We start from the raw sequence: 27,011 nt of genomic DNA on the forward strand, positions 1-27,011 counted from the left end.
CAGGGTATCTGTAACTAACTGTTGCAATCCTCTGTATAGTTTTTACTTTGACAGACCACTTTGCGTATTTCTACAATTATCAGCTATTTCTTTGCTGGTAGTGCACTGGCGTATATGGTTTTCATTTCCAAACCTTACTGGCATAATCTCATGATCGGTTTATTGACCAATCAAATTTGCTTCACTGGCGACATGGGTTATTAATTGATTTGGTAATCGTAGATGTCTATGTAAAAACAAGGATACGGTCACAAAACTTACAGAACCTTACTGCGTAATACACTTTGGAATTAACAAAATTGTGACTTTCCTTCAACTAAACTAAGTTGCGGTAAGTTTAATAATACATTAATTAATAGGTTAAATAAAATTAGGCAACAGAAGGTAATTATTAAACAACTCGAGGAGTTAATAATCTCAGTATTCCCATTCCATATATTAGGAAGAGGGGAAACTGATCTTGCTTCGCAAGAATTGATGAAGAATTGGAAGAAGTAAATAGGCAGTTTAATCTAAAACACAAACTGTGCACTTAATATGATATATTTCAATATTTTCGATGGTTAATATAATGTCTCACTTTTGTTTTATATCAACAACAAACGTTGGTCTTCATTCATTTGTTGAGTTGATAATATCAAGAATGTAGTAAGATAATTTCACTGTGTAAACAACAACCTGTCTTCGTGAGCACAATTTGGAGGGAGAGGTAAAGGGAGAGGTTTATGGAGAAGTGGAAAGAGAGAGAGGTGAAAGGAGAAGTAGGAAGGGAGAGGTGGAGAGAGAGAGGTGAAGGGAGAGGTGGGGGCGGGGGATGAGGTGGAACACTGTAAACATAATCTAGTCAAGATGACTAGAGTACATTAGTCCAGACAATGCTTCTATCGACCAATTAATTCTAGTCACTTGACTAACTTTTGGTCCAGTGACCAAATAGTTCTGGTCATATGACTAAGTAAACCTGGTCACATGACCAGTTTTTACTAGTCATTCAATTATGCCTCTATCGACCAGTCTTTAGTCAAGCGACCTAAACGATTAGTCAAGATGTCAGTTGACTAATTCAATTAGTCACATGACCAGTTTTTACTAGTCATTCAATTATGCCTCTATCGACCAGGCTTTAGTCAAGCGACCTAAACGATTAGTCAAGATGTCAATTGACTTATTCAATTAGTCACATGACCAGTTTTTGCTAGTCTTTCAACAATGCTCTATCGACCAGGCTTTTGTCAAGCGACCTAAATGATTAGTCCAGCAGTCACTTGACTAATCCAGTTAGTCTTGCCCATGGATAAAAGTAGTTTTTCTATACTAGTTTTATATGACCCACCACAGATTCGAACCTGCGACAACTCCCTTATAGGTACAAAGCTGTCTGTTGAGCTAAATGGTGGGAACAATTCTTGGATATAAAACCTGATTGGGCCTTAACCACTGCTAGACCATCAAGCCCTCTCACATGAAAAAAAGAAAGCAAGAATTTGTGTATTAATTTGGAATCACATTTTATATTTTCTCTTAAACACTACATATGCTTCACCTCAATAGTAAGTACAAAAGAGTGTCTGATTTCATCAGTAATTGAAGAACCAGAAAACCCAAAGGTTTAGTGGTTCTGATGCCGATGAGAGTTTATGAAATAAGATAAGTCAGAATTTGTTATTGTTATATACCTGTATTGTACTTATTGCCAGACAACTGAAACCAAACTGAGGCTGATCAGACATAAAGTTGTCAGTTGCACTCATGAATATAAATGAAATTTCAGTTTCCTGTAGCACTACTGTACCAACCTACCAAGTATGAAGGTGATCAGACATATATTTGAAAAAATATCGACATTTTAAGAATTTGATTACAAGCCCCACCCACATATTCATGTACTGGACAACAAAAAACAATGAGGTCCATGTAATGATAATGTAGCATATCTACAAGTTATTCAATACATTTACAGTAATTAAATTTATTGTTTTTAAGATTATACATACACTTGCAAACATGCTAAACTGTAGATTACCTGGCCATCGTAAACAAAACCAAAAATTAATGCCTTTATTGATGTACATATAAAGTTGAAAAAAAGTGATATAGTTGACTCTAGGCATTTCACCACCCCACACCCCTTCTCCAGACAAACACATGGGGATCATACGACACAACCCATATCCCCAACCCAGAGCGGAACCCTTACCATCATACCACCTGCAGCCTCACCTACCATCCTACAACCCTGATCCCAACATCACCCTACTCATCTGACAACCCCCCCCCCACCTGACACCCATCAGATTTTACCAGTTTCACACCTTACTACCAACACATTAATCTACCCCACTCACATAAGATTTCCCTATACTCTATAGGTACATGTACAGTAATACCAGATTATTAACTTCATTTACTATTTTCACTATAGACTATCCCTTTAATTGTCTGAGCCAGCTATTTATGCAACATACATATACACACATACCCACACGCAAACTTGATCAAAACATACAAACATGCCAACTCATCACAACATACACATATGCCAACTTAATTGCAAAGGTCACTTTTTTTCAGTCCAGTTTAATTTGTCACTGGACTACTCCTTTAATGGCCTGGCTAGCCAATTTCATGGTTTTATAAAGCAAAACAAATATAGATAAGATCAGCAAGCTCCCAGGAACCAGGAAAACATGTCAAACGTGACGAATGACAGGAGTTTAGGAATGAGGGACAACAAATGCTATATGGCCAACAAACACATGAATATTAATGAGGTTACATGATATTTTCATATGAAAATGTAACTATTATTATCCACCACCAATCAACAAAGTATGGAGATGATCGGTTATACCGTTGCAAAGTTATTGACATTTTAAGAATTTCACTTTAACTGCTGCCTACTCATTAATATTCATGTCATGAACAACAAAAACAATAGGGAACATCTACTAATCATGGAGCATGTACTAATTCAAAATGACAGTAATTCAACATTTAATTTCTAAGATTTCAGGTTTACAAGCTATTTCTAGCAATTAAGGATTAAGCCCCACCTACTCATGAATATTAATTAGATGAAATTCCATTGTCATGTGACAATGAACCACTTACATCACCATACCAAGTATGAAGCAGATCGGACATACCGTTGCGAAGATATTGACATTTTAAGAATTTTACTTTAAGCCCTACCCACTTATTAATATTCATGTGATGGAGAACAAAAACAAAAGGGACCATCCACACATCACCAGTCCAATATGACATTGATCCAATGTGTCGTTGTTGAGATATCGTGTTTACGAGCAAGCTGTCACATCACACACACACACACATACATGTTTGTGTTTCGTTCAGACCGACGACCCCATTGTATTTTCCATTGTTCAAATCCACGTACCGTAACATTAACAATACCCCATACAATAGAATTCTTCCGAGGACGTGGTGATTCTTTAGAAATCACAACCGAGGACCTGAAATTCTTTTGTTCAAGTCCTCGGTCAGATAGCAAAACAAACGCATACCCATACACACATGTTTGCATTACATTCAGACTGAGGACCCCATTGTATTTTCCATTGTTCAAATCCACGTAACCTAACCTTAACAATACCCCATACAATAGAATTCTTCCGAGGACGTGGTGATTCTTTAGAAATCACAACTAAGGACCTGAAATTGTTTTGTTCAAGTCCTCGGTCAGATAGCAAAACAAACGCACCCTCACACACGCCAACTTGATCGCATAGGTTACTCGGCCTTCAGCATCGTAACCAAAAAGAACAACATTTTGGAAGTCAAAACTAACACACGCAACAGCTCAAATGATCATGAAAAAATTTTCAATGACTTATTATTTGCAAGTTAGTTACAGTTTTATAACACCTTAGCCTATTTTGACTCATATATGCTAGTGCAATTGATAGGCAGTATTCTATGTTATAAATGTGGTGACAGTTTGAGCCAAAAAAACTGTACAAAAAATGGTAGGTGCCTGGAGCAGTAATTAGGCCATCAATTTTTAGCGATTTGCATGTTTAGTTTCTCCAGAATTTTATTGACTGATTTATCTGCCGGTGTAGTATCATCAACATTCAAAATGATTTTTTTTAAAACTGAAGGGTTTTCTTCAGCAAAGGCTCATATGCCATATTTAGGACATAGAACACTGCCAAATAATTGCACATGGCTGCGAACAAACTTTTCAAAGTAGCTACTTGCAAGGTTTCCACTATCACAGTGTACTCTGGAACACCTTCATCCTCTGTCACCTGGATATAAACTGGCACGTCTGACAAGTCTGTAACCTGCAAAGATATTAAGGTATATGTATTCAATATACAGCTCTTTCCAGTTTCAGAAAATGGGAGGGGTGGCTGATCCACCATGATGGCCATGAGTGACCAACAAACAAATATACTCCACCAACGAAGGAATCAAAATAAATAATTTCTTAAATATTTTTTCAAATCAATTTACAGTACATCGTATTCACTACAAGTAATACTATTTTTGATGATATAAATAATAGCAGAGTATAAATAAAACAACAGAGCTAAATGGTGCACTGGTTCCGTGTATTTTAGAGAGAAATGAATATTTGCCATGAGTTATGACATCTTGTTACAGCTAATTACATCATGGTAGGGATTCATTCCACTAGATGATTTTAATACACTTGGGGCTGATCAGGAAATACATAGTGGGTTATGGTTACTGCAACTACAGATTGAAATCTGTCCAACATTCTGTTCCAGTTATCACATACATACTAGTCTATTCTACCTTTGTGATGATGTCCTTACTATATTTACAGCTATGAACACTCCCAGGTCATACATGTGATATTTAGATAGGGAATAATGATCAGATGTGCGGGCCTTTGTTGCAGACAGAAGGTTTTCAGGGCCCAAATATTTCAAGGCCCCCCAGAAATAAGGATGCCAAAAAATGCCCCCCCCCCCAAAAAAAAAAAAAAGATGCCCCAACAAATGTTAGGGCTAAACCAATTTTAGGGCAAATTTGTATGAAAAGTATCATTTTGAGTGATTTCATAAATTGTCCCATATGGTCTACAGGTGACTTAGGCCCCCAAATCCTAAAAACCCAAAGGAGGCACTACCTAAGTACCACTGTGAAAAATGCTCAACACTGCACCATAGAATTCATAGGAAAAGAAACATTTTGTGTGATTTCAGGCGGAGTTCAGGAGTTCAAAATGGCCCATATGGCCCATACATGACCTTTGGCCTAAAATTCCAAACACCCCAAAGGAGCACTACCAAAACATTATCGTGACAATTAAACTTTAAGCATTGTGACCATACAATCTGTAGGAAAATATTAATTTTGAGTTATTTCCTGAAATTGCCCATATGGCATCAGACCTAAAATTGCTGAATACCCCAAAGGAAACACTACCAGGGCACTATCATGATGAACCCTCGACACTGTAACATACAATATCAGACCACCTCTGATGGCCTTGACCCATAGTTTACATACTGTTGATTTAAATAATACATTGGGTACTTACACTATCCTCATCTGCAAATACAATCATAGCACCCAACTTCTCATTCAGTAGAGTCGGAACTGACAGAATTGCTGCATGCATTCTAGACTCTAAAAGAAAAATCAACAACAGAATGTTAAAGCACTCATAACATCATGACATTTCAGAAGAGTGATATTATGTCATATTTGGTAACATCGATAGGACAAAAATATCACAGATTCACTCATCTGCAGTCCGGAGAGCAATACTCAATACTCGATAAATTGCTTAGGTGATAATATTAAAGTAGAGTACTAAATACATCACAGGTCTTATTTTCAGCAAAGATATTTGTATCATTTGATAAGGTCTAGGCTACTTAGCTAAGTAATATCAAGTATGAGCTGAACCCAAGCAAGCATCTTTAAGTTATGCCAATTGTTCAGTTATTTGTCGTGGGCCCCTACTGGCATGGGCCATAAAAAATGAGGGATTCAAGACAATGATAACTGATAAGGAACATTTGAAGCAAAATATAGAAACATTAATGGAAAAATATCAAATACTGAGATTGTATTGAAAGAGTTGCTCCATTTGTCAAGAATATGTATCAGTTGTCAAACTCGTATCTTGGACCCAAAGCAGATAGGTTTCATTGATACCTACAGATTCCTGAAGTCCGAGAACATGTTTTCCCTGAATTAACAACCATATACCATATTCTGAGGTCTTCAGTAAAATGAAGATAATAGAGAGCAGACTAGCAAGCAGATTGACACATGAAAATTTGAACCTCAGGATTCAGCTGGCAACAGAGCATGAACTAGTGTGAAAGTTGAACAAGGAAGATATTATTTGAGAATATGCAGACAGTGATAAATTGAAATGCCTCTTGTTTCCAAAGTAGAGTAAGTAGACTAGATTTCCATATACTCAGCTTGTAACAATGTAACATTGCATCATATAAATGGATCAAACTGCATATCGTGTAGCCTATAATACATATAGGCATATAGGGGGAAGTGGGGGCAGGTTGTCACATACCACCTACTTCCACCCATGGATTTGCATATTGAACAATATATTTTTGGAAATTAGAATAGACATTCTATATCCATATCCATAACTTCAAACATGTTATAATAACCTTAATATTAATAAAACGTTTTTATATAGGGCATTCCGTCCAAGACCACAATGCTGCAATGCACTGCACACAGAAAAAATATAATTATACAAAACATTACCCATATTGCAAATATAAATGCTAATTCAGAGTTGATTTTTTTTTTTTTTTTTTAATAATCGAATAAATTTTGCAATAATCAAAAGTTCAATTTCCTCTCAAATGTTACCTAAATCTTCCAAAAACATCTATACCCACCCATATCACATACGAGCAGTCAGCCCAATGATTTAATTTGATTTCGGGACAATCAAGGGAAGTCAGCAGTCTTGAATATAATTTCAAAATTAGGCCCTATATCCCCTCCACTAAGGGGCCCATGATACTGTACCAATTTCCCTTTGTTGAACACAGACCCTTGTTTGTACCAAATGAAGTACTTCACAGCCATAATTTATGCAATCTACCGTCAATACACAGCCTGTCTCGTTATCATCTGAGCACTTGATTGTGTTCATCCATGATCATATCTGGCAGTCTGGGTTATCTGTGGTACAGGGTCTTTCACAGGGTCCATCCTGATCCTTATTCTACTGAACTTAACTGAACTCTGAGGGGATTCTAGCAGGCAATTTCTAGAATTGTTCAATTTGTTTAAGCATGATAGGCCTCATGCCATACCGGTGTATGTGACAAGGATTTTTCTCCCTGAAAATACAACCCCCCCCCCCCCCAGATTTACTGAAATTGCTTTGATACTTGATTGAGACTCTATTTTATAAGGAACTGCTTGATTTCAGAGAATATGCTTACCACAAATTCAACTTTTCCTGCCAAGAATTAGAAAAGTGATTTAAATCAGTGATTTAAAAAAAACCACTGATTTAAATCAGCATGATTTAAAATCACACAACCCTCTGCTAGTAAGTCTTAACAAGGTCCTAAATTTACATATAGATTTAGCATTTCAAACATGTGGTGGTAGTTGGTTTCAGAGTTTAGCAGCTGCTGAAAAAAGAACTCTCACCGTAAGTAATGGTGCTGACATTTGTACAATAAGTGTTGTAGCAGCATTTGACCTGAGAATATGTACGGGTTCATTGATATTGAGAAGTTTACATAGATAGTATGGAGCAAGTTTATTTAATATTTTGTAGGTCAAAAGCATTAACTTACACATGATACGCTTCTTCACTTGTAACCAGTGGAGATTTACAAGGATGGGGGTTATGTGTTCACACTTCCTAGATAAGGTAACCAACCTGGCAGCTCGTACAACGCTGGAGCTTATTTGGCAGTCCATAAATGAGTCTGTTGCAAGAGTCAAGATGTGAAGAGACAAATGCGTGCACTAGCCTTTTAGTGCTACCACAGTCTGAGTATGTACGGATGCGCCCTATTTTCCTCAGACTGTATGATGCAAGACGACAAACGTTAATGTCTAATGAAGGTGTTTATTTTTCACTACCATACATCTGAATGGTTATACCCCCTTACCAAGACATATTTTGCATCCACCCCTGCCTCAGACTTTGCTCGTAGTCCATTTTGAAGACCCAGCACATACCTGGGTGATGATCACTTGAATAGTGAATTACAGATTGAATTGTTACTAATGTACCTTAACAGGCACCCTCGTCCTTCTCCATGGATGTATCTATGACAGTGGGATGCTTCATCTTCAAAGTGCAGCGGATTATGGCATCTCCATACTTGGAAAGCCCTTCACCAAGCAACTGTGCCATTGTCGTCTTTCCTTCAAGTCGCTTTAATTCAAGTAGTATCTATGGTTAAATGAGATCAATTAGATATTATACAGTACATATGGTAAATTCAACTGAGAAGTTAAGAGATCGCTTAGGACTAACACATATTCGGGATTATGTTCAGAGACGTAGACTGAGATGGTTTAGACATGTCGAAAGGGATGGAAGATGCGAATTGGTAAAGAAGTAGAGAGAGACTACTGTAGCTGGTCAATGTAGGAGCAGTAGGCTCCCCAAGTCTTGGGATGAGGACATGAGGTTTTGCGGAGTGATCTTGCTGATAAAGGTATAGATCGGGCTCTAGCTCAGAATAAAACAAAATGGTTTCTTTTAAAGGGGGAACATCCCAATTCCCAATAGCGGTATCAGCAAAAAAAGTGTGGGAATCCTGCAATCGCGCTGCTTAGCACAACACTGTCTTGAATTGATTTTTGAAAAACAAAGTCGTGGTTCGAACAAGTGGTGGGCATAAAGTGAATATATTCAAATGTCCATAACTTTTGAAACCACAAGATTGAATTTTACTTTTACGCAGACTACTGTATAATAAATAATATCTACAAAGACATATTCATACAGTACCTCTTCATCTTCAAATAGCCAAGGATAGACTTTCTTAACCACTTCGCTAGTAGCATCCTCTTCCACAATTAAACGACGTCTATCTGCCAATGTGATAGACATACAACTTTTGTTATTTGTTCACATCCCTAATGTTCATGTGCATATTTTGTACAGCATGTGGGTAAACATGTACGGTACGATACCAGTCACAATTCAACTATTTAATCACATCCCATTACTAAAATGTACAGTAGAAATGGAAGTGAAATTACTATGCAGTGATACAGAAGCCTGAATGCATTTGATACCTGTATGGAAAAGAAACATGTGCAAACATTAATCAATCCGCTATGGTAGCTACATTTTCATTTGTCAAGTGTACAATGATAACCAAATACATTTATGTTTGAAATTGTAGTATTTTCAAAAAGTTGAATGAAACACCCCGTAAAAGATGTCCTATTTTATTTCCAATGGAATTAGGGTTAGCCTAGGGGGATCAACTGCGGTTCACGGTACCACAGGTAAAGCGAGGAATATTCCATCTTGAAAAAAGCCTAGTTCAAGGCTATATGACTCCCTACAAACAGCTACAACAAATTAAACACCCACCCACCTTTGTCCTGAATCGGAACTGTTTTGTACAAACTTAAAAAATAGCAGAAAAAACTGTCGCTAGAATATATAACAAATTTTAGCCAAAAATTCCGGACAAGTCAGTGCAATTGTCCAGAAATATTCCCCATCTATACAACTAGGCCTATAAATTGATATGACACAGCTGTGGCAGCAATAGGCTGTTAGATTGCTCCAAGGTCCCCAATGTTTATTTTGGAAGGGGGAGTGTATTCTCCTGTGAATTGTTAACGGGATTGTTGGATAGGATGGTCAGTGGACAAACTGGTAATAAAAGATTGGCGTCATGTTCAGTTGATGTTTCGTATGAAACATAGGCCTAGCCTCTGTATTTTATAAAAACTATTTAGGGCTAGGCCTGGGGGGGGGGGGGCTATAGGGCCCTAGGAATAATCAGCTTATTTAGTGTAACAGTTTCGCACGCAACTACACAATCCCATACACACTATTCTAGTTAATTCGTTATCTTAGGGTGACCCTAATTGGAGGCTAATCCTTAACTCAAACCTAATCTAGGTATAAATAATATGGCCTAGGACCTAAGCCTAGGCTATGTCCCCCCTGAAAGTGCAGGACAAATGTAATGCCACTGAGCCAACTAGTCAACCCCACAGCATTAATAAAACAAAAACAAAGCAATTTGAATTTCACTAGTTGATGTTTATTAAGGGTCCAAGCAGAATTACTGGGTATCAGGCCAGTAATATGACAAAGATATCTTTTACTCAAGATATGAATAGATGAAAAACAGATGAATTACACTTTCTTTTTATATGCAATTTAAATCAACATAAAAGGGCGGTGGAAACTACTTAAATGTGACCTTTACTCTAGCACCTGGAAAAACAACAGATAAGAGGAAAACATATCAGCATCTGACAACAACAAATTCCAATCAACAATCCTGACATAATACATATTAATGTTATTTTATGCACACTTACTATTTAAAGTAATTCAAGGCTGATTGTACCAATAAGGGAAAGTTGTTTTTGGTAATTTAACCTCAATGAAGTACTATTTAAAGTAAACATCAAACAAAACAATTAGATCCCGACATTTTAGCAGATCTCCAAATAACACCACTTGAAGAGTATTCTCTCCATGCAAATTTACCCATATCCAGGTCTGGTTGCACAGTTAAGGCAGATCCAGAGCCAAATACAATGGAGATCCCTAAACATCATACTTGAGCCTAGCTCAAGGTCAAGCCAAGATACAGGGATGAAATCTCCACTCTTAATTTAGAGTACTAGTGCAAGGCAACAACAAAATAACCCAACTGAATTTGACAAGGCAATTCATATGACATATGTGGAGGGAAAACAAACTAATCTTACTAACACAACTAAATTACCCCTTGGACAACCAGTAAAGGTCAGCCAATACGGCAACATCTTGTGAAACCCAACTTAGTTACCCTTCGGACAACCAGTGAAGGTCAGCCAAAACGATAACATCAGAAAAAGGGGTTGAAGAATATACTTCCAGTAAACACATAATCTCAATATTACAGAGACACCAAACTACTGTAGCATGACCGTGTCAAGGTCACAATACAAGAAATCCTAAAAAAATGTCATAAAACATCATACTTGGAGAATTCATACACCATAAATACATATATAATCTTAAGACTATCTCAAGACTATCCTAGTGAAGCCCAGATAACATGGATGTGAAAATGGCAAAGTAAGGAGGATACAAAGTATAATAACGGCCCTGGGGCATGGGAAAGCCTGGGCCAAAGCTTTATGGTAGAAGCCAACAAATAATGATCAGCACCATCAAAAATACAGTTCAAATCCCAGATCCCATTGCTTATAACCAATAAGCTTTTAATAATCAATAAAATATTAATCCTCTGCTTTTCAGGAACAAAACAACTAAAAATATTTAGATATCCAGCTATCCCACACACTCTAGCCTGACTATCGAGGGCGCGGCCATTTTGGATGAGTCAACACCAAGAAGAGAAAGAAAGAGGGCGCCTAACCACGATTAAATATAACGCAACGGTGGGGAAACCTGACCTAGCGGTAGCAGCGTTATTTAGAATGTTAAAATGATAACTCTTCCATAACAATGGTTCCTTGACATATTAAATTTATCCATGATCTTAAAAGCCCGATATAAATATGAATCACAAGTATTCAGACGAAATCATAAATTTCAAGCCTAATGTCACAAATCACATATGTATACTGTGTGTCCCAATCCTATTGACACCACCCACTGAAGGCTATCCTAACAGGTAGATGAATTAACGATCTTTCAGAGGATTTTCCCTGCATTATTACCAAAGAAAATATAGTCAATTTGCAGAAAACACATGAATACAAAGTAAAAATAAGTATTTACCCTACATTCCTGGCAGAAATAGCCGCGGAATTTAACAGAACTGAAAAAAGGTACGTTTAAAAGGCAGAGGAAACTTACACGTCTGCACTCAATCAGAGCAAGAACAAGAGAGAGAGCATGGCAGGACAGAGATGGTAAAAAGAGGGGCAAACAGGGTCACATGACAGGATGCAGAGCTCTAAGCTCCTCCCCTAATTGAAGGGTGTTTAAGCCACATCCCTACACTCTCCCCTGCTTGACAGTAAGTTTGACCCCAAACTACCTAACATGGAACTAATTAAACTATAAATATGAAAACTTATTCTACATTCAACATGTAGATACCACTTAACATAATAAAACTTAACACCTACAACTCTGACTGAATGGCAGTGGCTCTGTCTAACAACAATCTGCTCTGAATTCTGAGGTGCTCTAACTCAGATCCTAAATTCATAGCAGAACAGGAAGTACCAGGAACGACAGATTTAGGTTCATGATACAAATTGCTATGGAGACCTTTAGTGGCCCGACTACTCCTACGGAACCCTGGTGGAGACTCTGAACCATCGGAACTTGAGTCATCAGAACTAGAAGATGTGTCCCCAGAGCTGGGACTGTAGGGTCCCGAACTGCCAGACTCAGAACAATAGTTTGGAATTATTACCACTCTGTCAAAATCAGAGTCACTCGAGCTGCCTGTTTCATATGGCGATACTCTAGGAATTGCTGGTTGTTTTGGTCGGTTACCATTGCGTTTTGGCAGTGGAACTCCTTTGTATGGTTGTACCACTGGGCAGGGACATATCTCCCTTCTCCTCACAACTTTTTGAGGACCGCTACCATCAAAAGGTTCCACCGTATAAATCGCCTTATTACCCGGGTGGTCAACAACCTTGAAAACCTTTGATCCCCACTTATGGGCTATTTTACACCTACCCTTGGGGTGAGCCCTTAAATACACATGACTACCAATAGTTAAAGGTTTAGTGTGAGCACCCTTATTACAGTATCGCTTCCTCCTATCACCCTCTTTGGCCACATTCTCCCCTGCTTTTTGGTAAGCATATCTCAAAGCTTCAGCATGAGAATTAACCCAATCTACCACAGGGTTTTCAGTTTCGATTGCCTCTGCAGCACTTTCAGCTAGAAGGAAATCGATTGGAAGTCTGGGATTTCTTCCAAACATCAAAAAGAAAGGTGTGTACCCAGTCGAAGCATGTGGAGTCGCATTGTAGGAATACAATACCTCAGGCAAATGCCTAGACCAGTTACGTCTCTTTTTCTCAGAAAGAGTTCTCAAGAGGTCATGGAGAGTTCTGTTAAACCTCTCGGCCTGGCCGTTCCCTTCAGGGTGATAGGGAGTGGTACGGGTTTGCTTAATATCATATATCTTACACAGTTGTCGGACCAAAGCGGACTGAAAGTTCCTGCCCTGATCAGAGTGTAACCGTTTGGGCACACCATACCGGTTGAACCAGTGGCTGATCAATGCTTGAGCAGTGCTCTCGGCCGTTTGATCCTTCGTGGCTACAGCCTGGGTGAATTTAGAAAATATATCAGTCATAACCAGTACATTTTCATAACGATTAGCATCTTTCTCTAAGATAGTAAAATCCACAGCTAAAATCTCATTTGGCCTGGTTGCAGTTAAGTTCTCAATAGGCTCTCTTACTCTTGGTTGGTTTTTAGCCCTGGTACACTGATCACAATTTACACAATACAACGTAATATCCTTAGTCATTCTTGGCCAATAGCATCTGTCACGAATTAAACTTAAAGTACGTTTCACACCTTGATGCCCAGTTTGATCATGGCAAGCATACAATACATCAGGGATTAACACTTCAGGCAACAACAATTGCCATACTTCACCATCCTTAGTTACTCTGTACATAAGACCATTTTTGATCTGTAACTTAGTGAACTGTCTTAAAAATAATTTTACTTTAACTGAATCACATGCAAGTTTGGTCATGGTTGGTTGTTCCATATATTGTCTGATTCTAACCAAAGCAGAGTCCTTTTGTTGAAAGTCTCTCATTTGAGGGACCGAATAACCAGGCAATACACCAATAGCACAAGTCAAAGTTTCAACCTCAACCTCAGATAAATCTACATCATTAAACATAGAATGAATTGGAGAGGGTATCACAGTTGTCCCCTGTACCTTAGTGCACACTTCACTAAATGAACTATCTCTAACGTCTATACCATTGAGCCTACGAGACAACCCATCTGCGGCTTGGTTGCGGCAACCCGGTTTGTAACGGATTTCAAAATCAAAGCTGGCAAGAGCCCCAACCCATCTTTGTTCCGTGGCACCCAACTTGGCAGAATTTAAGTGGGCCAAGGGATTGTTGTCTGTAAAGACAATAAACTTATTTCCCAACAGGTAATCCCTAAGCTTTTCTGTGACAGCCCACTTCAAACCCAAAAACTCTAACTTAAAGCTTGAATAGTTTTCCATATTCTTTTCTGCCCCTCTAAGGGTTCTACTAGCGTAGCATATAACCCTGCGAGTTCCCTCTTGTCGCTGAAAAAGTACTGCCCCTAATCCATCAAAGGATGCATCAACCTCAAGTTCAAATGGGAGAGAATAGTCGGGGAATGCTAACACGGGAGGTTCACACAGTCTAGTCCTCAAAGTCTCGAAAGCTACTTGATGGTCATCTGACCACATACATGAAAAATTAAATTTAACACCATCTTTCTGGTGCTGGATACAAGTAGATACCAAAGCATGCAAGGGTTTAGCAATTTGAGAGAAACCCTTAACAAATCGTCTGTAGAATGAACAAAAACCCAGAAAGGATCTCAGTTCTTTGACTTTTGTTGGCTTAGGCCATTCTTTTACTGCCTCAGTCTTACTCGGGTCTGCCCTAACTCCCTCACTAGAAACCTCATGACCTAGATAACTGACCTTGGTCTTAAAGAAAGAACATTTCTTTAGTTTTATCTTGAGGCCAAACTTCCGTAACCTATCAAATACTGTTTGAAGGCGAGCAAGATGATCAGAGAAAGTGCTTGAGTACACAAGAATGTCATCTAAATAACATAACACTGAATAAAAGAACATGTCACCAAGGCATGCTTGCATTAATCTTTGGAAAGTACCAGGGGCGTTACATAGCCCGAATGGCATCCTCGTATACTCGTAAAGCCCAAACGGAGTTGTAAAACTCGTTTTGTGTTGATCAGCCTCATCCATGGCCACCTGATGGTAGCCAGACAGGAGATCGATAGTAGAGAACCATTTCGTTCCATGAAGGGAATCTAACGATTCGTCTATGCGTGGGATTGGGTGGGCATCTTTTACAGTTTTCTCGTTTAACTTTCTATAATCCACACATAGCCGCAAATCTCCATTCGACTTGCGCACAATCACAATTGGGGATGCATAGGGACTAGCACTCTCAATGATCACCCCGCTCTCCAACAACTTTCTAATGTGGTCCCGAACTGGTTCAAATTGCGATGGGGGTATTCGTCGGTATGGTTGTTTCACAGGAACCTCATCCACAGTCTTAATCTTATGTCTTACAGTGCCTGTGAAACCCAAATCACTATCAGATGCAGCGAACACGTCACTATTAGCTAATAAAACACTCTTAGCTTCCTTTAGTTGTTCCGCATTAAGGTCACTACCCAAATACTGATCAAAATCATTGAAAAAATCATGGGTGATAGTAGCGTCATTATCTACATTTACATTGTTAACTGCTACACTTCCATCATTGACCGACACCACAGAATGAAATCTACCTAATGGAGTTTTAGGTCTTAAGGAAATATCTTCATCACTAGAATTGCTGATTAATAGTGAAACATTGCCACGGGGAATACAAATAAGAGCAGGAGTAGCTACAAGGCCTCTGGGCAAATTCTCACAAGGTTCCACAAGAACTTCTAAACCAGCTGTTAACCTGCCACAAGTCACTTTGACCAGGCAACTTGCTTGTGCTGGGATCCACACACAATCGTTCCCAGCGACTCGGGCGATACCCTTGATATTACAAATATTAGTCCTATCTAGACAAACATGCCGGGGCAATTTTAATTGCCGCACAACCACTTCAGGGGGCAACTCTTGTAACACGTTCATGCCGACAAGCATGGGAGAAGACGCTGAATCTTTCAGGACCAAAATCCCCCGACCCGGTACTACAACACCAGAGACGCAAATGTCAGTCTCAAAATAACCTTGATAGGGTATCCTTGCTCCATTGGCTGAGGTTAAGGTCAACCAGCCTAGGTCACTTAATATTACGTTAGGAAAACACTGATCGAATACATGTTTGGATATGGTTGTGACCTGGGACCCAGTGTCCACAACTGCTCTGACCTCTCCAACTCCCAACCTTACAACTACTGTAGGACAACTACCAACAATATTAGAACCTACAGAGGTTGAGCCCTTCTTACCAACCTGATTCACACCCAGACCTGGACTCTTGGGGCTGGGTGTTTCTAGTTTTCCTGACTAGAATTGGTTCTGGCACCATTGCATTGGTTGGCAAAATGGCCCCTCTCATGGCAACGATAACATTCCACTTGTGAGATGTCCCGGTTCTGTCTGTTTCGTGGAGTACGGTGGTAGCTCCTACCCTTCTCTACTATTTCTAAGCGGGTCTGAAAATCGGTTTGCTGTTTTTGGATCGCTTCCAAAACGTCCGTCTGGCTCTTTACAACTGAGGACAGGACCAGCAGGGCTTCTGAAACATCATGGGTGGCTTCCACGGCATACTGCCCGACTTTACGCGTTTTCTGGGGTCGATGAATACCATTCTCATCCTCCGCCATGTCCAATGCCCAGTCTCGAAGATCAATAAAAGAGGTGCTTGGCTTATCTTTCAGAAGCCTTTTGATCTCTCTCCGTAAGCTGCCATCTTTAAGACCATCTCGAAATTGCTCTTTAAGGGTTTGGTCCTTATCTGGCCCACCGCTTAAATCAGTTAATTTGTCTGCCAGTGTCATTAGGGCATAGGCGAAATCAGTAATAGACTCGTCCTCTTTTTGGACCCGATTGCATATGCCCCGCATTACCTTTCCAAGGTCCTTTTTCTCCCCAAACGTTTCCACAAGGACTTCAGTTATCTTTTGTGGGTCTTTAGAAATTGCAACACCTCTGTGTTTCAGTTCTTGTCGTGCGGGCCCCTCCAAATGAGCCAGAATAAAATGGGCAGCGTTCTCACCCTCCAGGTGCCTCAACTTTATTGCATTTTCAATGTCCTCTACAAACTCATTGACAGCCAAGGAGTTGTGGCTTGACCCACTGAAAATTTTTACTTTCTTATCCTTGGGGAGAAGATACACGTTTCCTTGCTTCCTCACCGATTCCTGGGTGTCAGCTAACTTGGTAGATAGAGCATCCAACCGCTTCTGCATGGCTTCCATTTCAGTCATTGTCCCAATCAATAGTCAAGGTCATCAACAGGGTAAGTCCTTTTATTTTCGTTTCCACCGCCCTTACAGAATTTTTTTTTTTTTTTTGGTTTGAAAAATTTAATAAATTGGTCACTTTAGGTACACAGCTGCCTGAACCCCACTCGTACTACCAATTGTAATGCCACTGAGCCAACTAGTCAACCCCACAGCATTAATAAAACAAAAACAAAGCAATTTGAATTTCACTAGTTGATGTTTATTAAGGGTCCAAGCAGAATTACTGGGTATCAGGCCAGTAATATGACAAAGATATCTTTTACTCAAGATATGAATAGATGAAAAACAGATGAATTACACTTTCTTTTTATATGCAATTTAAATCAACATAAAAGGGCGGTGGAAACTACTTAAATGTGACCTTTACTCTAGCACCTGGAAAAACAACAGATAAGAGGAAAACATATCAGCATCTGACAACAACAAATTCCAATCAACAATCCTGACATAATACATATTAATGTTATTTTATGCACACTTACTATTTAAAGTAATTCAAGGCTGATTGTACCAATAAGGGAAAGTTGTTTTTGGTAATTTAACCTCAATGAAGTACTATTTAAAGTAAACATCAAACAAAACAATTAGATTCCGACATTTTAGCAGATCTCCAAATAACACCACTTGAAGAGTATTCTCTCCATGCAAATTTACCCATATCCAGGTCTGGTTGCACAGTTAAGGCAGATCCAGAGCCAAATACAATGGAGATCCCTAAACATCATACTTGAGCCTAGCTCAAGGTCAAGCCAAGATACAGGGATGAAATCTCCACTCTTAATTTAGAGTACTAGTGCAAGGCAACAACAAAATAACCCAACTGAATTTGACAAGGCAATTCATATGACATATGTGGAGGGAAAACAAACTAATCTTACTAACACAACTAAATTACCCCTTGGACAACCAGTAAAGGTCAGCCAATACGGCAACATCTTGTGAAACCCAACTTAGTTACCCTTCGGACAACCAGTGAAGGTCAGCCAAAACGATAACATCAGAAAAAGGGGTTGAAGAATATACTTCCAGTAAACACATAATCTCAATATTACAGAGACACCAAACTACTGTAGCATGACCGTGTCAAGGTCACAATACAAGAAATCCTAAAAAAATGTCATAAAACATCATACTTGGAGAATTCATACACCATAAATACATATATAATCTTAAGACTATCTCAAGACTATCCTAGTGAAGCCCAGATAACATGGATGTGAAAATGGCAAAGTAAGGAGGATACAAAGTATAATAACGGCCCTGGGGCATGGGAAAGCCTGGGCCAAAGCTTTATGGTAGAAGCCAACAAATAATGATCAGCACCATCAAAAATACAGTTCAAATCCCAGATCCCATTGCTTATAACCAATAAGCTTTTAATAATCAATAAAATATTAATCCTCTGCTTTTCAGGAACAAAACAACTAAAAATATTTAGATATCCAGCTATCCCACACACTCTAGCCTGACTATCGAGGGCGCGGCCATTTTGGATGAGTCAACACCAAGAAGAGAAAGAAAGAGGGCGCCTAACCACGATTAAATATAACGCAACGGTGGGGAAACCTGACCTAGCGGTAGCAGCGTTATTTAGAATGTTAAAATGATAACTCTTCCATAACAATGGTTCCTTGACATATTAAATTTATCCATGATCTTAAAAGCCCGATATAAATATGAATCACAAGTATTCAGACGAAATCATAAATTTCAAGCCTAATGTCACAAATCACATATGTATACTGTGTGTCCCAATCCTATTGACACCACCCACTGAAGGCTATCCTAACAGGTAGATGAATTAACGATCTTTCAGAGGATTTTCCCTGCATTATTACCAAAGAAAATATAGTCAATTTGCAGAAAACACATGAATACAAAGTAAAAATAAGTATTTACCCTACATTCCTGGCAGAAATAGCCGCGGAATTTAACAGAACTGAAAAAAGGTACGTTTAAAAGGCAGAGGAAACTTACACGTCTGCACTCAATCAGAGCAAGAACAAGAGAGAGAGCATGGCAGGACAGAGATGGTAAAAAGAGGGGCAAACAGGGTCACATGACAGGATGCAGAGCTCTAAGCTCCTCCCCTAATTGAAGGGTGTTTAAGCCACATCCCTACACAAACACTGCTGTGAATTTATCCCCCTAAAATATTTCAAGAATAATATAGCCAAGGTCCTATCCCCCTAAGGCTAAAGTTTCTAATACAGATTATAAATATTAAGTTTAATTTAGGTTTGTTATTTTGTAAAGAAATTATCCATTGCAAACATGAGAAACGCGTGAATACCGGGGCCACCATGATACTGTAAATATACGGAGGCCTTCTGTTACGATAAACTGTGCTGTACAACTACTACAACTACAAGGCAGCTTAACGTCATTAGGTTTAACGTTAGGCAATTCGCCTATAGCTACTGCATGATAGGCCTAGCCTAGGACCTAGATCTTAGCTTGTTCGTACACAAGTTGGAATAATCGAAAATACACACTTTATGGTCTAATATACTATATACTTTTTAAGTGACTAACAAACGACACTGGCCAAAGGCCCAAAGAAAACTGGTCTAATATACTAACCTTGCAATGGTTACTGACAATATCACTGGATGATAATATTTTTTTGATTTTTCGTACCGTAACCGTCTGGCTGCTAACTCCCTGCTGTACGTTCCTTGCTCGTCGTGTACGTATGTGTACAATGTACTATAGTTCAGTGCAGTACGGTAGGCCGTACCGTGGCGCTACAATTGTTAATATTTTCCCGCGCTTTTTCATATGACGAATATATCAACCTGATTGACTAGTGAGTTTCGTCCCAGTGCTGACATTTATTGTAGGACCAGATTAAAATAGAACTGTGACCATTATGTTCTGGTCAGGCGACCTTTTGGGTTAGTCGTGAAGGCATCTCTACCAAGATTATGGCGGGATAATCGTTGACTAACGTAAACCAGTCGATATGACTAGACTTTAGCCTCGCTTGACTAGATTGTGTTTAGAGTGAAAGAGTGGTGCAGAGAGAAACATTGCATCTATATGAATAAATTAATGATTGTATCTACAAAATGTTCCCTGATTTAACCCTCTATCTGGACAAACCATGGCTATTGTTTGCTATTGTTTGACAAATGGTGACAGAAATGTTCCTCCTTTCTCCAATGTAACCACTTGTGAGGCCTAGACATGGACCCACACACACATCAGATACACATTCACATCCCACAGATTCCCCGTGTCTCATCTTTCTGTAGAAAAAGTTGTGGCATACTAGTAATATCTTCTTTGCTTTTATGTAAAATTATGTGGCTTTCGATTCTTTGACAAATTAATATGCATCATGTATATGTTTGTTTCAATATGAAGTGGATATTTTTTCTCATATTTATTGCTTAATCTGCAATGAGTAATCTGTAGAATTGGTTAATAATTATATTTTTTGTAGACATTTCTCCTCTCCAGTTTCTTGGTACTGACTCTCTATCACTTTTCTTTTATTATATAATATTGGTCTACAGGTCGACATACCATTCGACATACCAATCATGAAACTGTACGCGTTCTTGTGGATTACACTGACTGGCTGCTATGCACTTGAATGCATAAGTAAGTAAATCTCTTAATCTTCTTTATAAATTTATAATGTTTACATAAATACCGTCTTCGCGCACTTAACGTTGGTTACATGGCATTGAAACGTCGATGTTTAAAACTTGAAAATTGTATACGAGCCTTTAAGATAAGCATTATGTGGTGCTCTTCTACTAACTATGCACACAAAGTTGTTCCTATTCAGAAAACGAAGTAATATGTAAAAATATTTGAGAGACAGGGAGCGCGCTAGGTGGAGAGAGAGATGCAGAGAGATATAGAAAGAGGTGGAGACAGGCCGAAGATGGAGGGATGGAAGTGAATGGGAGGAGTGAGCTGGGGATGGCGGATGCTATTGCTCATTTTTAATTAGGGTATTCCTTGCATCCTCATCATTTTAAAAGGTGTCAAGAAGTATGTAATCCAAAGAGTTGAAGACCACAATTGGTATACGAACATTTCAATCTGGGGGCACATGGATCGTCATACAATCACCAAGTGTGCGATACATGGGTCTTGAAATTCACTGACCTCATGAACTTTCAGATTTTTATGTTAAATTAATTCGCTCTAAAAGTTAAGTTAAACAATTATTTCAAACAGTCAATACTTCCTACATGGGTACTTCAACTTCAGCCACCTCAATACTCATTTCAGATTTAAGAGGCATTTGTTACACATATTCGCCCTTTTTGATTCGCGAAGAAACTTAACCAAATTACCCCTTGACCTTTATTGATCAATACTCACTTAGGCACTACATCTTATAACCAGAGACATCACGGTTGGGGTTAACGAAATTAGAAGTAGTTCTCCAAATTCTGCCTTGCATGAATCTGACCTACTTTGACCTTTGTTTTCCATTGATCACGTGCCATCATGAGTTTTAATATAATGTAAACTTTCATAATCCAATATCGCACGTTGGTTTGAGTTTTTCGGCCATATTGGTATACGCGTAATGACCAGATACCTGCTTTTGGTTTCGATGATAATCGTTTCCTATGCATTCATGCAGGCGGAGAGTGTGTGCGCGTGTGTAAGTGTGTGTCATTTTTAACACGTATACGCTAGACCTACCACACTTCCATAGCAAATATGAGTAGCCTAACCTATGTTGCATGTAAAAGTTGGTTCGAAAATTGCTATTGTCATTAACTGTTTAGTTGAGGATTATTGTAAAATACTTTATATTTTTGGTTGGGGGGGGGCAATAAAGTATGAATATATTAAAAATATGATGATAGCGTTGCATCAGTAATTTGAGTGTGAAAAATGCCATTTTCTGTTTGAACCGTAGAACCGTTACAACAGTATCTCGCAGCTATGAGGTGGCGGAAAGAGATAAACAATAACATGCATGATAGCGCGAAAGTAATTATCAAGAGAATGAAATATTTGAAAAGGAAAACTGTTACAATTATTCTATATATATACTTTTATATATTGATCCTAACAGAGTTCCCATTAAGCTGCCTAAAAAGTGCGTATGTTATCTTTAATCTCTTTCAATCATGGTATTTCACCTCACCCCATCCAACGCCATTTTTAAATAGACAATACACAAAAGGCTCCTGTTAATCGATGAGAAGTGCACTTCTTGTCAATAAAAGATTCACTCGTACATTATTTTCCCTTCCTAAATCCGTTTGTAAATAAATCAGGACAGTTGGAAGTTAAAATTTTGACGAAGAATAGAAAACAAAACGTATTCCAAAAGAACTGTTTTGACCGGTTTTTTAATGGAAAAAAATGCAAAAGTAGAATTTGTGGTAGAGGTGCTTGCAAAGTGTCTAATGCTGTGTTACAACATATATGTAAAATGTATACCACACTTGTTAATTGTGTCCACCGTAGACTGGTATATAGCAATAACATGGGCAACCTTTACATATATGCGTTACCTATGATATAACCTACGTACAACTGCACAGTTACTATTTTACCTTATTGTTATTCTTCCCCGCGAACAGTATGAACTCACAATAATTAGCTTGTCATTTCTATAAGTCAATGAAAATCAAAAAATATTTGTTGCCTTGTGTGCAAATTACTGTCGGATATCATATAATGACATTAATTTGTGTACTGAATTATATTAGCAATGAGATTGTATAATTGTATAGCCTAACAATAGTCTTACGGTGACTTCAAACATTCCCTTTCCCCTGATGTTACAACTGTCTACAGATTCTCGTGACGTATGCGGTATGTTGATATTAATTGCTTGAACTTGCAGTCCTTTCTTCGTTTCAAAGAATGACTTTAGGCACATGGTTCATTGATAGGTTGCAGATTGTTGAAACGCACTAAAAGGAAAACATACGGCAAATAACATGACCATGGGCACTCATGTTTGTATAAAGTCAAAACAACATGCTCTCGTGGGACGATCAGAGTTTATAATACAATGGATTCACCTTAAGATTAAGACATGCTCTGCCTACGTCATTATCAATTTAGCATTAAAGGACCTCCAGAGAATGAGCATTTGAATATTCTGACATCTGCAATAGCTTGGAAAAAAGTTGTTATCTCTCAAACTTTTTCTTTTCTTCTTCTATAACATAATAACGATGTCAATTTTGCCTAAAGTAATCATAGGTTCAGTGTGACTTTACCAATATGACATTGTCACGTTGGAAATAATCGTGTATTTAAACAGTGTATAATTTGTTACATTCAGTATGACAAACAGTCGGTCGGTCGGTCGGTCGGTCGGTCGGTCGGTCGGTCGGTCGGTCGGTCGGTCGGTCGGTCGGTCGGTCGGTCGGTCGGTCGGTCGGTCGGTCGGTCGGTCGGTCGGTCGGTCGGTCGGTCGGTCGGTCGGTCACCAAACAATACCTTGTGCTCGCTGTGTGTGGCAGGGTGTGTTGCAGAAGCAATATATATCGAATACCAATTAGCCTTTAATTCGCAACCACGCTTAAACTTGAAAGCTTCATGCAAATTGTATACTTTCTTCCCTCCCCCCCCCTTTTTTTAACCCCATCCAACCACTCTCCAATAGATAATGTGATACAACTTAAAAATGTTTCAAAACAGTACTGTTTTTTATGGTTTCAGGGTTAATGTTTATCTTCTTGATTATTTCTCTTGATTCGGACAGACATCTACCAAGTCTGTGACTTGAGTGCGTAAAGTATTTTTAATGATGTTATTATTAGTATAACTATTTATCTTATCATTTGAAAGTACATGGTTAAATAATTGAAAAACAAAAGAAAATAAGTAACCATCCGAAAGATTTGATCTACTTTCACGCCATGCATATAAATATGATATTCCTTCAATATTATGTTTAGAAGGCAAATTTCATTCCTGGATAATTGTTAACACATCCTCACAGGTTAAGTATAAAGACATTAGATTCTTGACAAATCTAATATTTGTGTGCATATTATTTACGATACGAGCGATAAACCAAAAATTAAGAAGTATTTAAATAAGTGTCCTAAAACCGTAATTGGCAAATATAATGTTCTATTAATGTACTCTTACTTTTTTCTCTTTGGTGGTTCTCGCAGATCCCAGCAGGTGTAAAGGTATATGACGACGATGATGATAATGATAATGATGATGACAATGATAATGATAATGATAATGATGATGATTTTCACGATGATGATGATGATGATGATGATGATGATGATGTAGATGATGATGGAGATGATGATGATGATGTAGATGATGATGATGATGATGATGATGATTATGATAATGATAATGATGATGATTTTCACGATGATGATGATGTTGTAGATGATGTAGATGATGATGATGATGATGATGATGATGATGATGATGATGATGATGATGATGATACCTGCTACTGATAACAAGTAAATCGGTACTACATGTTCTATGGCCGGATGGTCGGCGACTAAAGCGGCTCCCCCACTGGCTTGCCAGTTAGGAGGGTGATTGGGCATCCAGCAGGATTTTGAACAAGACCTGACAAATGGCAGAGGAACTCTATAGGGAGTCAATGGCCACCCAAAGGAGAAGGTGCCTCCTAAAACACCTGAGCTTGCCAACCTGCACTAGACCAGCGTATTACGGTCTAATCCTCCTCAACACATGACAGTACAACCAAATAAAAGGCTCCCAGTCCCCAGCAGCACTGCAGCTCAAAGCACTGACAGCAGCCAGAAAGCTAAAGGAGCATGGGTGCTAAGAATCTCTAGGCAAACAGTAGCTTTCTTAAAGGAACTATTTATTTGTACAATTAATGCAAGAACACTTAGAACTGTTGACAAACTTGAAGAACTGGAAAATGAACTGAAAATAACATAAAATAGGACTTGTTTGGACTCAGTGAAGTTAGAAGGAAAGAAAGAAACAATTGCAACTACAAAGATCTCTACAACAGTTGGAAAGAAATCCCTGAAAAATTAACTAGTGAAACCGAAGACCATATTGAAGAAATCACATCGTGTGAAGTTTGTCATGCTTTAAAAAAAATGGCAAAGCTCCGGATGACCTAACAGCAGACATCATCAAATGTGGTGGTGATAGAGTGATCCAAGAGATGACTAAGCTGTTCTACAAATTCATCAGACAGTCAAACATACCACTATGCTGGCAAAATGCTGACGTAATCCATCCTTCATAAAAAAAGTGACACAAAGAACCTCAAGAACTACAGACCGATCAGCCTGTCTCACACGTACAAACTCCTCACCAGAATCATAACCAATAGAATAACAAAGAAATTGGATAAAAATCAGTCACCCGAGCAGACAGGCTTCAGAAGTCATTTCTCCAAAATTGACCATTTACATACAGGATGATGATGATGATGATGATGATGATGATGATGATGATGATGATGATGATGATGATGATGATGATGATGGTGATGATGGTGATGATGGTGATGATGATGATGATGATGATGGTGATGGTGATGGTGATGGTGATGGTGATGGTGATGGTGATGATGATGATGATGATGATGATGATGATGATGATGATGATGATGATGATGATGATGATGATGATGATGATGGTGATGATGATGATGATGATGCTGATGCTGATGGTGATGGTGGTGATGGTGATGGGTGATGATGATGATGATGATGATGTAGACGATGTAGATGATGATGATGATGATGATGATGATGATGATGATGATGATGGTGGTGATGGTGATGATGATGATGATGATGATGATGATGATGATGATGATGATGATGATGATGATGATGATGATGATGATGATGATGATGATGATGATGGTGGTGGTGGTCATGATGATTATTATCTAACACTTCTTTAATTTGGCCTTTACAGAATTGATAGAAGAATGCGGACCATGCATGGGTAATCACATGTTACTTAAAGTTAAATATTAAAGACAGCAGTCCCCGACACAATATTGCAAACACCCATCATGAACATTTGTAAATGTTACACCCTACATTAATGAAGCACGCACTGAACAAAACAACCTTTGTCATTGTACCACTTGAACTAAAATTCGTCATTGTACATGATTTTTGATAATACTTAACTTGTGTAGTCCCTATCACGTAGCACCGTCGTACTCTAGTAGCATCTTAACCACATATGTCCTTAACGTACTTGGCATACACATTACACCTGTGAAATCAGTCCATTGTTTCCACAAGTCTTAGCTAAATGTTGCTTATTGTAACTCTAACAATAACGATTAAACTGTAAAACATTTGTTCTTTTCATTGCGGCCTTCGTTACACGTCCAGGTGGTTGTGGTAGGTTACTTAGTATTATGTCTTTTTTTCAGTTCTATCCAATGGTGCTTTCATCCATTGTAACGATAGTACGACGGCACTGCATTCTTAAAAGTGATGAAAGTGACACTTAGAAAGTTAGATTGTTTGTTATGGAAGTTGCCCATTGATATTAAATCAAAACCATACATTTTTTAGGGCTTACTTGAACCGTTTTATTCGGTAGAAAATCTTTCCATTGACGATTGCTACCGTAAAGCTTTATTTGCTTTCAACGATGAAAGACAATAGCACATACACAGTGTTTTAACTAATTTGCATTG

General features: G+C 38.5%; 1 protein-coding gene and 2 long non-coding RNA genes across 3 annotated transcripts; 1 reads left to right on the forward strand and 2 right to left on the reverse strand.

Annotated features, from left to right (window-relative positions):
* The first annotated feature begins 210 nt into the window (after positions 1 to 210).
* On the forward strand, positions 211 to 26,301 carry LOC139985021 (uncharacterized). The gene is made up of 7 exons (XR_011799255.1): positions 211 to 331; positions 20,899 to 20,986; positions 22,431 to 22,454; positions 23,162 to 23,179; positions 24,081 to 24,104; positions 24,499 to 24,516; positions 26,270 to 26,301. It is a non-coding gene; the product is annotated as an uncharacterized lncRNA (long non-coding RNA).
* Positions 4,031 to 20,382, reverse strand: LOC139984421 (uncharacterized). Its single transcript, XR_011799077.1, has 5 exons — positions 19,961 to 20,382; positions 8,975 to 9,057; positions 8,248 to 8,410; positions 5,540 to 5,628; positions 4,031 to 4,310 (listed from the first exon to the last, which is right to left on the reverse strand). It is a non-coding gene; the product is annotated as an uncharacterized lncRNA (long non-coding RNA).
* LOC139984420 (uncharacterized) lies at positions 16,400 to 19,501 on the reverse strand. Its single transcript, XM_071998332.1, has 2 exons — positions 19,355 to 19,501; positions 16,400 to 17,752 (listed from the first exon to the last, which is right to left on the reverse strand). Exon 2 carries the CDS (start codon positions 17,336 to 17,338, stop codon positions 16,403 to 16,405), a length of 936 nt encoding a protein of 311 aa, XP_071854433.1. The 5' UTR covers positions 17,339 to 17,752; positions 19,355 to 19,501; the 3' UTR covers positions 16,400 to 16,402.
* Positions 26,302 to 27,011: the final 710 nt, after the last annotated feature.

This window comes from Apostichopus japonicus, chromosome 17 (genome assembly GCF_037975245.1).
Source record: "Apostichopus japonicus isolate 1M-3 chromosome 17, ASM3797524v1, whole genome shotgun sequence".
NCBI lineage: Eukaryota > Metazoa > Echinodermata > Holothuroidea > Aspidochirotida > Stichopodidae > Apostichopus > Apostichopus japonicus.